At 37.7% G+C, this 14,667-nt stretch overlaps 2 protein-coding genes across 4 annotated transcripts; one reads left to right on the forward strand and one right to left on the reverse strand.

Annotated features, from left to right (window-relative positions):
- Positions 1-1,362: 1,362 nt before the first annotated feature.
- On the forward strand, positions 1,363-3,113 carry LOC124297677 (flexible cuticle protein 12-like). Its single transcript, XM_046748949.1, has 2 exons — positions 1,363-1,521; positions 2,396-3,113. Exons 1-2 carry the CDS (start codon positions 1,510-1,512, stop codon positions 2,702-2,704), a joined length of 321 nt encoding a protein of 106 aa, XP_046604905.1. The 5' UTR covers positions 1,363-1,509; the 3' UTR covers positions 2,705-3,113.
- A 1,431-nt stretch (positions 3,114-4,544) lies between these two features.
- LOC124297676 (GDP-D-glucose phosphorylase 1-like) lies at positions 4,545-6,647 on the reverse strand. Of its 3 annotated transcripts, none has more exons than XM_046748945.1 (6): positions 6,546-6,647; positions 6,096-6,357; positions 5,712-5,992; positions 5,474-5,576; positions 5,082-5,400; positions 4,545-4,974 (listed from the first exon to the last, which is right to left on the reverse strand). In XM_046748945.1, exons 2-6 carry the CDS (start codon positions 6,309-6,311, stop codon positions 4,835-4,837), a joined length of 1,059 nt encoding a protein of 352 aa, XP_046604901.1. In that variant the 5' UTR covers positions 6,312-6,357; positions 6,546-6,647; the 3' UTR covers positions 4,545-4,834. The 3 variants fall into 3 exon arrangements, with proteins under 3 accessions (XP_046604901.1, XP_046604904.1, XP_046604902.1); XM_046748948.1 differs by having other exon boundaries at positions 4,549-4,974; positions 5,760-5,992; XM_046748946.1 differs by having other exon boundaries at positions 4,549-4,974; positions 6,470-6,607.
- Between the last annotated feature and the right edge of the window lie 8,020 nt (positions 6,648-14,667).

Here is a 14,667-nt window from a genome sequence, read left to right on the forward strand (position 1 = left end):
GCGTTAAGATGAGACGAATAAACTGTACTTGTAACATTGCAGAAATATGAACATTATTTTAAACATTTCAAAGACAAGCTGCTGTAACGTTACTGAAACATGTTCAAATTTGTAAAGTTACGTTGGTTCAATGTATCTGCGGTACGTTAAAACTTTGCAAAGTTACGTTACTGCATTGTATGTGAAATGTGGGAAAACTTGCAAAATTACGTCTCCGCAATATTTCCGCGATATCGCGTGCTGCGAAGGAAGTGTCCTCGAGGATCCTGATCTAATATTCCCGATATTTGCGCAGGTGTCGAGCGCATATTTTTACTTTTCATTAGCTCCAGCGACAACGTGACATACTTTTGCCGAATCCAAGGGCCTCAAAATTAGCCATTCTTTTAGCGTACAATTCGCTCATTCATTGGGTACATGTATCGAATTACCTGTGAAGCCTTGTGCATTAAATTCACGGTATTTATGTTAACCTTTTTCAAGACTTTTAAAATTGACCAGGACATAAATTATCATCCTTTTAACTATGTATATTTTGGTCCATGCGTGGTACGGAAAGATCCAACTGCAGATTACACTTTCACAATTTGCTGAAAGACGTCGCGTCGCCTCCCGCAGTTTGTACTGAGATTTATAGCCCATTCCACGCAAGTCGAGTATAAATAACCGAGGAAAATTGCGATTAAATAATATAATAAAACCATCGGAAGTAAGGCTTGTTATAAATGCTCCTTAATATGAAATTGATAAACATAAATCGAGACACAAATATTTCCGATCGACATGCAATGTAACATTTTTTTAACATGAGCTAAGAATGCCCGCGAGCAATCAGAGCCACGCGAGTTCTTCACAATATATCAAACCTTTCTTCTCAAGAACCGGCGAAAGTTAAACACAGCTGTTACACGTTGACCAAATTGTTGGCTGCTCAAATGATCAAGACAAATATTTAAAATGGCATCTATTTGTATTTACATTTTTTTTTTTTGCGTTTACAAATTTACTGATTTATTTATATATGCATATCTACGTATAATTATAAAACGTAAATATGTTAAAAATGCTGCTTCAATTTAGATAACTAGACGAGTTAAATTCGGTTTTAACCAACTCCAGAAAATAATTTTTAACGCAGAATTATAACTCTGGCCTGATCGAAGATATTTTTTTAACACGTTAGTCTCAGTGGCCAGTGAATCGACGAAAGTAACTTTACGTATGTACGTTAATGCGGTTGCGTCGTTGCATCTAGCGAAGATACACACTGTCCTTGCAATGTCGCATTTTTCCAGTAGAAAACAGTAAGAAGGGGTAAGGCAAAGAGGACAATTTTCCAGCTATATAAAGGGACTCGCAAAGTGCACGACCAGTTCCACGTTTATTTCTTATCCCGGTCTCGAGTTTCACACACTGAGATTGGTTATAATTCGTCACCGATATTCCGTAGAAGAAAATATCTCTGAGGGAATAAAACCTGCTGCCTGACAGAGAGAAAACAGTATAATCATGAAGATAGCGGTGGGTGATATCGATTACGCGAGATGGGGTGGATATTTATAGTTAAACTTGATCCCCACTTCTGGGATAATAGGATCACAACGATCTCTCGAAATTTATATTACTATAAAAAAAGTGGAAGTGCAGATGAAAACGTTTTTCTGATACGTCAGATCACATCCGCGGTATTTTATCGTCTTTACATAGGAGAAGGAATATTATTCATGCTAACTTCGAGTGGTCATAAGTATTGACGATTGCTCAAAGTCCATTGTCTTCGGATACATAGAAGATTCAGAGGCTGGTTTATTATTGAATTTCCCGCGATGACAAAGACGGTCCGCCATTTTGTAAAAAAATTTACACAATAACCTAACTCGATTCCACCTACTGTAAACTTATGGTAAAATCCGTGTTCAAGAACATAATTGTTCAACCAATTTCTGACGTTCAGTAGAATACTCCACTTCCCTCAGTTGACAGAATGATTTGAATCTTCTAATTGATCTTGGATGTAATGAAAACGAGTTGTCATTCGGGATACGAGACGATTTCCTCCCCATCTGAAAATAAAAAAAGAAAATCTATTGTATATCTAGATAAATTTGGCAATATGGCGTCGTGAGTGGTAATCAGCTGATCGCTTCGAATAATCTTACTAAATTACGAAACACCAGAGTATAGAGTACTTCGTACACGCTATTAAACCTTCGTTTCATGACATTGAATCAATCGAAAGTAAAACAGGCTGAAAAATTGGTTCTGAAATTAAACATGTCGGTCGTGACAGTCATTCTGATACATTTATCACCGCCAGGTGACCGCTGATGAAATTAGGGGCCGAAATGTAGTTGTATTACCTGATTGTGCAGCACGGGGTAATTTCGATTTTCAGATTCTCTTCTTCGCGGCCATTTTAGGGACGGTAGTATCGGCACCGCAGGGCAGCCCGAACGAAGTAACCATCGTACAACAAGAAGAACATAACAACATCGGAGTCGGCGGTTACAAATACAGTTACGAGCTGAGCGATGGCCAGAAAAAGGAAGAGACCGCTGAATTGGTGAACGAGGGAACCGACGAGGAGAGTTTGGCGGTAAAGGGCAGTTTCACTTTCGTTGGTCCCGATGGGCAAACCTACGTGGTAACCTATACAGCCGACAAGGACGGCTTTCGGCCTGTTGTCCAGCATTTACCCAAGTAAATGATACGCAGTCTTGTCCGATTCGAATTTAATATGATCAGCGAAAGAGCATAAATTAACGCTTTATAAATCTACCGAAACTTCTGCTCATATTATACTACGACAGCGTGTTCTTTATTTAATTGTAAGCTTATACGGTACATTCGGAGAATGCTGTGCAAGTCATGTTACAGAGTATTGCGTACGAATAAATAGTGCATACTTTTTGTGAAACCCGAGTGCCTCAGTTTTTGGATGCCTTCCATTTACCCAAATATCAAGTTACACAAACTTCTTTAGTGGACGTAACAAGGATATGATATTAAAATGCGAAGACAGAAATTTGTACATACGGTATTTTTTTCAAATATCTGCGTAAGCTCTTGGTTTTGAAGATGGGTTTCGAAATATATTCTGAAAATACAATCAACTTCTGTTTTTTGGGTTGTCTTTTAATTAATTAGTTCTTCACTACGGTGAAATCTCGTTTTTTACGTTTTATAAGGTGTAACGCAATTATGACGTATTCTCAATTATCGGTTCGTTGGTGTAAAATACGGTAAGCTTCCACATTTGTTTACTAATGCAAGGAGAAAAGTTTATCGTACAACAGAAATATGGTAGTTCGACTTGCGTAAGTTTTGTACGAGTAACATCGAAAGAATAGAAGAACATTCAGCATCAATTATAATTCAAACACAAATATCATTTTACTGACTATTATAAATATGGTAGGTTTCATAAAACTATGTATTAATTAAATGAATCTTTTTTATGTGGTTAAGAAGTTTTTGAAACATTTCTTGAACGTTTGTAAGAAACAATCTATCTGAAATATGTATGATCCATACTGGTAATGTCACATGTTGGCAACTGGAAAGTCAATTCTTAATATAACACGAAAGAACGTCGCCAACTGTTTCAGAAATGTTTCGTGTGCTACGTTTTGTTTTATTGAAATATACAATATTTCATTATAATAGAAATAGAATGAAAAGATACAATATATCATTGAAATATACAAATGTTTTTGAAACTTTTTATTTGCAAGCTTAACTCGTCGACAATTTCAAACATTTTTGCAGTACGGCGTGAGGAGAGCCGGGTTTATTTATAGACTCCCCACTTATACCATTTTTGCTTTGCCGCCGTCATATATAATATTCCTAATGGCTCCTAAATGTTTATAAATAAACATTCTTCGAATATGTTTTATTGACAATATGCATAACGTTTCGTGAAAAGTATAGAAATGCAATTTTTTCATTATTCTGATATAAACGCTGCGTGAACGTCAGGAAAACGAATAATAAATTTTCTCGGGAACTTGGACAGAATTGATCAGATTCAATTTATCAAAATTTGCAACGTTTCGTTGGTTTTATTTATTTTCCAACTTCATCAGGCAAGCTGTAACAGATGTACATAAACTTTAAAATTAAGTTGCATAAAACAATAGACATGATACATGTAAGTTACAAATTTGTAACTTACATGTATCATGTCTATTGTTTTATGCAACTTAATTTTAAAGTTTATGTACATCTGTTACAGCTTGCCTGATGAAGTTGGAAAATAAATAGATGTACATAAACTTTAAAATTAAGTTGCATAAAACAATAGACATGATACATGTAAGTTACAAATTTGTAACTTACATGTATCATGTCTATTGTTTTATGCAACTTAATTTTAAAGTTTATGTACATCTGTTACAGCTTGCCTGATGAAGTTGGAAAATAAATAAAACCAACGAAACGTTGCAAATTTTGATAAATTGAATCTGATCAATTCTGTCCAAGTTCCCGAGAAAATTTATTATTCATTACATTTAACATGGATGAGAACCAAGATTTGGACGTCAGGAAAACGTTACAAAAAAAACCCTTTCATGTGGCATTACGCTAACGTACAATATGTTTTATTACCGTGATTTTACAGGTATACTACAAATGAAATGTTACAATCTAAATGTCGCTGAAACATAGTTTCCGTTACTCGGATGTTCGGAAACGTTACAAATGAAACGTAAATTAGGGGGTGCTTTTGCGGGTACCTGGATGTTGAACAGATTTTGCAGATACATTATAAAGAATTTTACAGCTCAATATTATGGAATGTTACAGGAACATCGCCTCGACGTAAATTTCTTCACGGCGCCATTATCAATTCCTTCCCATTCAGATCCATTCCTAACACATCATCTCTCACAGCCGAGAAGCTATCCGAAGTGAGATCGTTCAAAATTTTATCCACCGATTCTTCGGTCAATTCGTCGTACAGTTGTCGACCTGATAAATAAGAAAATTAATAGCATACTATATTGAAACAAAATCGAATGTGCATGCTCCTGACTAATCGTCGCAAGTAACGTTCGTCTTATCGTCATAACACATACTTGTGATTATCAAATGTCCAAAAAACTCGCATACAGATGGCGCAAAATCGAAGCGGTTTGTCACCCTAGTTCCAGGCTTTCGTCCCCAAATATAAACCCGAACATCCTCATAAGCGTTATCGCCAATATTTTCCTTAGCTCTGGTTAAACAGACACTGTAAGGGATTTCGGACTTGTGGAGACGATCTATGATGAAGTACGTCCACGAAACTAAATCGCCGATCGCGTTGGGATCCGAAAACGAGGACAACTTCAAGCAAAATCCTTTAGCTGGAAATTCCTTCAGCATAAACACAGGACCTCGAAGATGGTTGAGTTTCTGAAATTATCGAACACCTGTTGTTTTTTCAGACCAAAATGGTACTTGTTATCAGATTTCATTGAAGACTCACGATAGATTCAAGCGGCATGTCACGTTTCAAATAGTACAAATGCCAGTGTAAGTGATTGACAGATGCGTGCGCACATGAACTGTTGAAGATTATTCTGAAGTACCTAAAAACGAAATTAAGACAGCTTCGGTTCATGAATTTAGCTCCAATGATTAACGTGAGTTTATATCCAATTTTAATTAACACTGTATCAAATAGTGGATATCAATAATAACACATGACGCAGCATGATATTTACGGCGAGTTACTCAGGAGCATCAAATCAACAGCTTTTTCAATACTATGCCTGGTAGCTCTTTGTGGTAAGCATTTAAATCGCTCGACGATCAGTAAGCTGTGGTACATTCCAGAAGGGCTGACGTTTACAGCCACGATGTCATTCCCATCTCCATTGCCAACGTCAAACAAGATCTCTTCATTTGGCAAATTCGTAAAATTAAATTCTCTGGAATCGAAGGGTTGTAACATCGACGTGATCACTTGGAGCTTCCGTCGTTTTTTTCCTTTATCCGGATGCAGCTGCAGTGTATTTAAAGATGTATTTTGTCAAATTAAGCAAACGATCCGAAGTACGGAATGATGTTTGCACCTGCAAGTTATGCGTTCTTGTCAGAAAACTTACCTGGGCTAAGAAACCGTAATTGCCTGGCAAAGTTCTCTCTTTTGGAATGTTCAAATCGACCCAAAATATTCCGTTTTCTCTTGCATCTTGCCATTTCTCTGTGAGGAACGAATCAAATCTGGATTTTAATCCGTTAGCCGTCGTGACGACAAGGTTGAAGTCTTTGTCTTCGTACCGGAATGTCGGAACTTTAGTAATTCCGCTGACCTCCGACATATTCCACTGGTAACTTGATGAAAACGGTTCTTAATTCTTGTGTATACTGAAAATAATAAAGTCAGCTAGACCTTCTATTCTATGGAAACACTGTACCCCGATTTGTTTGGAAATTTTATATTTTCAAAAAGTAATGTTCAAAGTATAACAGATATTACAGTGACAAATGTGCACGTAGAGCTTAAGAAACTGGAACAATCAGCAAATATTGCGAATATTTAAACGTCTCCGTACCTTGCGTCTAAAATACGCTTACAGTACTGTTCGCACTAGTTTCTGATGCTGTTTTGAACAAAATGTTAATCATATTGACACCGGTGTAAAAAGCAAAGTGTATAAGATACTGGAAGAATATATAGTAATTTTTCAGCATCTCTGCATCCATACATGGCTACAATATATCAAATGCAAAATATGGAAGGAGAAATCGAGACTACAAATAAAAAAAAGAGATTTATTAAGACAGCTAATATTTATAAGACTAAGCTTGCAAGTATCAATTATTGCAAAATCAGTTCATTTATTTTTTCTTCAATTCAACAAAGTAGTCGATGAAAATGATTTATCGTCTGAAAATGTACGTTTTACATTTGTGGTCAGGGTAATACATTTTTATAACTCATTATCTCATGGTTGGATATCACATTTGTACAGAAATTATTGACAAGTTTATGACATTGGTATATGCAGGGTTATATTTCTCTCTCATTTTTTTATCGGCAAATTTTGAGCTGCTTTATAATGAGTCCACATGTTGATCCGATACTCGTTTATGCCAGCAATTAAAAGAGTATCACGCCTTTGTGCATAACAAGTTGATCGATCCGTGTTTACTTGCGCAAATACTTTATCATCAGTCTTTCGTTCGAACTGCGGATGATGTTCAAACGAATAAATTCAATATAAAGAAAATGAACGACAACGGTATATTTCCATTTAATACCCGGTAAAACCGAAATCCGAATGCAATTTCAGAGTTACAACAAAATAATTCGCAAACAGTCATGTGGTAACTGACCAACCGAAACACTTATCATCAGTCGGTTTGTTAGCGCTGCAGATGTAAGTCATTGCTGAGCTGCACAGATCACAGATATATTTTAGTTTATTAGCACCTCTTCAGATGTCATTAAAATACAGTCCGCAAGTGAAGCTCTCTGAAGGGAGGCTCGAAAAGTCATTAATACGTTATGACAACATAAAAATCGGATAAATCAACCACAATAAAGACGATAAGAAAATTAAATTTGAACAGTAATAATACCCAAAAGTTGTCAATGAATTGTTCAAACAAAACATTGTTCAACAAATTTGTTGGTAATGTTTTTTTTTTTTTTGTCATATAAAATGAATTCGTTGATTTTTCTCAATATACATGGATTATTAAAGAATTTTCTCGTTATTTTAAACTTTCCATTTTCGTGTGCGATTTTCAGAGCTGCAAAACTTTTCGTCTCAGAATCGTTTTGCAGAACTCTTTTTCCACTAATTGGACCCTCGGTAATTTCAAAAAGATATCAAGAAGAGTGTAGGACCAACAGCAGAGGAATTACGAAGGAAATATTAAGTTTTTCGGGTGTCATTCTTCATACTTTGCCCGCAACGTATTTCACAGGGCTTCTCTATAAGCTCTATAACTAGCTGCTAGAGATATAAGAAAATAATCAATCATTCGTTCTGATTATTCTAGACTTTTAATACCTGTAATTGATTGAATTGAATCAAGTATCTATATCTTTTTTATTTTTGTTTATTGTACAGAAAAAAGACCCTGGACACACTGCAACATTTTCAGTATGTTTTGTGGTATAAAAAGGCATCTTAACGATGCACGAGTGCGCGATTCTGGAATAATAGGAATAAATTAGATCATTGTCTTATGTCGAAAAACTGCTACTACTTTATTCGATTTCCTTCTCGCTTCTTAATTTTCTCCATATATTCATACTTCCAATTAACAATCATAGATTACTCAATTCTTAGGATAAAAACGCAACTGAGAACCACTGAATCAACACGTAGTTCAATTCAGACTTGCCAGCCCACTGACCTCTAGTCATACCACGGACCCTAGATATTCAGAGGGAAGTGCTGGAATAAATCATTTCATGCATAATTTTCACAATTTCATGAATAATTGTTCCGAAACTTTTTTATTTGCTCTCGAGATCTTGAATTTTCGTAGGCACAGGATCGAAACGCTGTTTTAGCTAGTCGCAAGTGCAGTATCTACGTTGGGTAGAGAAGCAGAATTGTTTTTCGAAAAGTGTTCGAATGGAAACAAATGCGGAGTAACTGTAATACATCACGGATGCGCTAATTTTGATCGAAATGAAATTGATGCTCCGTATATGAGACGGTATTTGATCCTGATTTGAAGCCTAAAAAGGTGATTTTTGGCAATTTTTTTTATTAATAGGGAAAGATAGAAAGAAGCTTCTGAAAACTTCGAGTGTATTTTAACACACATTTGAAAAGTACAGGCAAAAATTTTTATCATCCAACTGTCGCAGAACGGCAAAGTTATTAGCTGACCCGTTAACTTAAGAATATATCTTTAGCCAACGGCTGACCGTCGAAGGACCTAGCCGCTTGAATCTGGAATCCGCAGTAAAGATAAAGTGCCTATTGCTTGTCTGAAATGTAGGAACTAAAATCATTATACATCACATCATATCATATCATATCATCGTACATCATAAATCATACATCATACATCATACATCAAGATATTTCATACATCATACAACATACATAGTATTAAAGATCGAAACCAAAGTTTGGATGTTCGGATGTTCAGAAGGTGACGTCGCCCAAAATTTTTTTTCCTTTGACGTGATTGATCTAAAACCAGTTGGCCGAATTCCTCAGTCTGGAAACAATCGCGCAGTAGAGCGGACGTATGAGAATCGCGCTCCGCAGATTTCGAGTGCCGGGTTCTCTACCTCTTGGATCCTGCGCTCCGGGTCCGCTTTCTGATGCAACTCGAGTTCCAGGACAAGCGCTACGTAGTTTTTACGCTCCAGGTCCGCTACCTGGTGAAACTCGACTTCCAGGAGAAGCGCTCCGTAGTTTCTGCGCTGAAGGTCCACTACCTGCAGGAACTTGACTTCCAGGACAAGCGCTCCATGATTCCTGCGCTCCAGGTCCGCTACCTGGTGAAACTCGACTTCAAGAACAAGTGCTCCGAAGTTTCTGAACTCAAGGTCCACTACCTGGTAAAACTCGACTTCCAGGACATGAGGTGAACGAGGAGGAGGAGGACGAGGATTTCTGCACAGTGAGTGAAACATTTTTATAATATTTAATGGCCATTGGAATAATATTTTATCTCAAATTTTTCAAACTTGTCATGTTTACAATAAATTATTTCAATTCATTTTTCACGCAAGCATCAACTCAGTAGCTATGAATGTGCTACTGAAATTTATTATATTATTAATTAATTAATTATTAATATTAATCCTTACATAATATTTTTGATGTGCTCTTGTACTGAAATTATTCATTACTATTCCAGCTATAACCCGAGGTGGTTGGCGGTGGTTGGAGGTGGTCGGAGGTGGACGAGGAGGAGGACGAGGAAGACGGGGAGAACAAGACGGACGAGGAGGATAAGGATTTGTGCTCGGTGAGTTTTTTATAATATTTAATGGCAATTACAATTATATTTCATCTAAAATTTTTCAAATTTGTCGTGTTTACAATAAATTATTTCAATTCATTTTTCGCGCAAGCACATATCCAGTAGCTATAAATGCGCTAATAAAATTTATTATATTATCAATACATTAATTAATTACACTCATCCTCATACAATGTTTTTGATGTGTACATTTACTGATAATATTTATTACTATTCCAGGTATAACCCGTGGTGGTTGGCGGTGGTTGGAGGTGGTCGGAGGTGGACAAGGAGGAGGACGAGGAAGACGAGGAGAACAAGGTGGAAGAAGAAGTCGAGGATTTGTGCTCGGTGAGTTTAACATTTTTATAATATTTGAGGAAGTAACATCAGGATCAGGAGTAGGAATAGGAGTAGGATCAGGAATAGAATCAGAAGTGGGAGTAGGAGTAGAAGTAGGATCAGAAGTGGGATCAGGAGTAGGATCAGGGGAAGATGTAGAAATAGGAGTACAAGTAGGAAAAGTAGGAGTGTAAGTAGGAGTAGGAGTAGGAGTAGGAGTAGAAGTACGAATAGGCGAAGGATCAGGAGTAGAATCAGGAGTAGGTGTAGGATCAGGTGAAGAAATAGTATCAGGAGTAGAAGTAGTAGTAGGATCAGGCGTACGAGCGGGATCAGGAGTAGGTGTAGGATCAGGAGTAGAACCCACCCTACCCTACCCTACCCTACCCTTTCCGCCCCTACCCTCCTCTTACACCGCTACTTCTACTCCTACTCCTACTCGTACTCCTGATCCTACTTCTACTCCTACTCCTACTCCTACTTCAATCTTAATCCTACTTCTACTACGATCTTACTCCAATTCCTAATCCTACTCCTATTCCTACTCTCACTCTTGAACCTACTCCTGATCCTACTTCTATTCCTACTCCTACTCCTGATCCCACTCCTATTCGTACTCCTAATTCTGAATATTATTGTTATGGGATGTATAGACTGCGTGTCGCATTGAATCCCGTATCGAAACGAACAATTCTTTTATTGTCATATTCGAGCCGATTATAGTAGATAATCTAGTATATTTCCTAGAAAATTATGATATTTATAGTTTGCATCACATATTAATCATAAATGAATCATATATATCGATGTCGTACATGGACCGCATATACGTTTAAAATTTTTGGTCTCTGCATCATTATTACATCTCGTCTATTTTTATTCATGATCTATGTATACATTCTTCTCTCGGGTACCTATACTCTAATTAAATCATTGTTCTGCTACGAATTTGGAAAGATATTTATTCTCATTATTAACTTCTTGTATCGCCGACAAGTAGGTAAGTACACTCAGGCCAAGTACTGGCTTGGGCTTACCATTGCGAAGACTGTGTTACTCAGAAGGTGAATGCAGCCAGCATCATGTCGAAATCGGAAACTCTCTGATGTTCTGCAATAAGTTCTCAACTATACCGTTGGAATACCTCACAGAGCAGTTTTCGGTTGTCACGTTAAAGCCCATGAGAGCGACTGTGTTTATATTCTTCATTCAATGGTGAGGCTAACCCCTTTGTATTTTTGGCGAAAATTTCCGCGATTTTGAAAAGTGCCGGAATAAATTCTTTCATGCACTATTCCGTCGTGATTTTGCGAGAGAAATCGATTGGGCGCGGTCCCAATACGCTGCGATCAACGCATCGAAAGTTACAGCCAAAAAACAAAACCTGTGATTATATGAATCCTTACGCAATGTTTTTGATGTGTTCATATACTGAAAATATTTATTGCTATTCCAGGTACAACCCGATGTGGTTATCGGTGGTTGTTCGAGGTGGTTGGCGATTGTTGGAGGTGGTCGGAGGTGGACGAGGAGGAGGACGAACGGAACTGTGTCTCAAAGCCCTGTCGTCATAAAAGCAGCTATTCTATAGAAATTATAGTTTATACTTTACACAGCCCATTGCATGATATTTCATTATAAATACGTATGTTTCAATGTATTTAGGAATAATTTATCAAATATACAGAGGTCATGTGCAAATAATAAATGAATTGATTCGACCGCAGTTTGATGTATTCATTAGAGCTTTAACAATAAATTTAAACTTTGTTACTTCTTTTATTTTATTATGGATAATCAAAAACATTTCCGACTATTCGTGCTGTGGAAGCATGGGGATTAAACCAAATGTAGCAAAAGTTTAGAAACAGTGTATGTAGAGTACGGGTATTTTTCTAATAATGCAAATAGAATAGAATACCACGCCTTGCGAATTAGCTTTCCAGACAGAGATGAATGATGAATTTTAAGGACTGCATTATCGTTGTTGAATACTCTATGCCTCATGGAAAAAGAAAATCTGTAACGATAAAATTGATGCATCGGATCATCGTCGACTTTAACTTTTGAAATGTCCTACCATTTTCGAACACCTTCAACCATCCTATTTACCTATATTACTAGTTTAGCTATGATATGAAAAGAGAAGAATTATTCATTTCGAAATGGGATTCTATTCGACGCGCGCTCGATGTATTCCATAACATTAGTATTCATAATTATTCCAACAACTTTTCATTTGCTCTCTCGATCTTGAATTTTCATAGGCATAGAATCGAAACGTTGTTTTAGCTGGTCGCAAGTGAAGTATCTGCGTTGGGTGGAGGAGCAGAATTGTTTATCGAAAAGTATTCGGATGGAAAAAAATTCAGAGTAACTGTAATACATCACGGATGCGCTAATTTTGAACGAGACGAAATGGATGCTTCGTATATGAGACGGTATTTAACGCTGCGTAGTGATTTAAAGACCTGGAAAGGTAATAGGGAGAGAAAGAACGACGCTTCTTAACACTTAAAGTGTATTTTAACACACATTTGAAAGATACGAGCGAAATCTTTCATCATCCAACTGTCGCAGAACGGCAGCGTTATTAGTCGACCCGTTCACTGAAGAATATATCTTCAGTCAACGGCCGACCATCGAAGGGCCTGGCTGCTTGAGTCTGGAATCGGCAGGAGAGATGAAGTGTGTATTTCTTGTATGAAACGTGAAAACTAAAAGCATTATACATCATATCATATCATCATACAACGTACATCATACATCATCATACACAGTATTAAAGGTCGAAACCAAAGTTTGGAAGTCGGATGTTCAGAAAGTGACGTCACCAATTCAAAATCAGCTAGCCGAATTCCTCAGTCTCGAAACAACCGCGCAGTAGAGCGGACGGATGAGAGTCGCGCTCCGCAAATTTCGAGTACCGGGTTCTCAACCTCCCGGATCCCGCGTTTCGGGTCCGCTACGTATTTCGAGTACCGGGTTCTCAACCTCCCGGATCCCGCGCTTCGGGTCCGCTACGCGGTTAAACTCGACTTCCAGGATAAGCGCACCGTGGTTCCTGGTTCGTGGTTACAATAAATTATTTCAATTCGTTTTTCGCGCAACCCCAAATTCGGTAGCTGTCAGTCCGCTAATAAAATTTCTCGACTTCCAGGATAAGCGCTTCGTGGTTCCTGGTTCATGTTTACAATAAATTATTTCAATTCGTTTTTCGCGCAATCCCAAATTCGGTAGCTGTCAGTCCGCTAATAAAATTTCTCGACTTCCAGGATAAGCGCTCCGTGGTTCCTGGTTCATGTTTACAATAAATTATTTCAATTCGTTTTTCGCGCAACCCCAAATTCGGTAGCTGTCAGTCCGCTAATAAAATTTCTCGACTTCCAGGATAAGCGCTCCGTGGTTCCTGGTTCATGTTTACAATAAATTATTTCAATTCGTTTTTCGCGCAACCCCAAATTCGGTAGCTGTCAGTCCGCTAATAAAATTTCTCGACTTCCAGGATAAGCACTCCGTGGTTCCTGGTTCATGTTTACAATAAATTATTTCAATTCGTTTTTCGCGCAACCCCAAATTCGGTAGCTGTCAGTCCGCTAATAAAATTTCTCGACTTCCAGGATAAGCGCTCCGTGGTTCCTGGTTCATGTTTACAATAAATTATTTCAATTCGTTTTTCGCGCAAGCCCAAATTCAGTAGTTTTCAGTACGCTAATAAAATTTCTATAACTTTATAATCTTCTCATAATCTTTCTGGTAGATTATACCGATAAAAAAATTATATTAAACCTTACACATTATTTTTGATTTGTTATCATGCTGAAAATATTTATTACTATTCAAGGTATAACCTGAGGTGGTTGAAGGTGGTCGGAGGTGGACGAGGAGGAGGACGAGGAGGACGAGGATTTGTGCTGGGTGAGTAAAACACTTTTATAATATTTGATGGCAATTGTAATTATATTTCATCTGAAATATTACATACTTGTCACATTTACAATAAATTATTTCAATTCATTTTTCGTGCAAGCACATATTCAGTAGCTATGAATAATCTTGTACAATTCATTATATTATTAATTAATTGATTAATTGCATTAATCCTTACACAATATTTTTGATGTGTTCCTATACTAAAAATATTCATTACTATTCCAGGTATTACCCGAGGTGGTCGGAGGTGGACGAGGAGGAGGACGAGCTGGACGAGGAGGAGGACCAGGTGGACGAAGAGGAGGACCAGGTGGACGAGGAGGAGGACGAGGTGGCCGAGGAGGAGGCGGGGTGGGTCGTGGGAGAGGACCTCTCCTCTCCTCAGAGGAGGGGAGGGGGAGGGGCCGGGAAGGGGGAGAGGTGGGCGGGGAGAGGGAAGGGAAGGGGAGGGGAGGG

The sequence above is a fragment of the Neodiprion virginianus genome, chromosome 2 (genome assembly GCF_021901495.1).
Source record: "Neodiprion virginianus isolate iyNeoVirg1 chromosome 2, iyNeoVirg1.1, whole genome shotgun sequence".
Taxonomy (NCBI): Eukaryota; Metazoa; Arthropoda; class Insecta; order Hymenoptera; family Diprionidae; genus Neodiprion; species Neodiprion virginianus.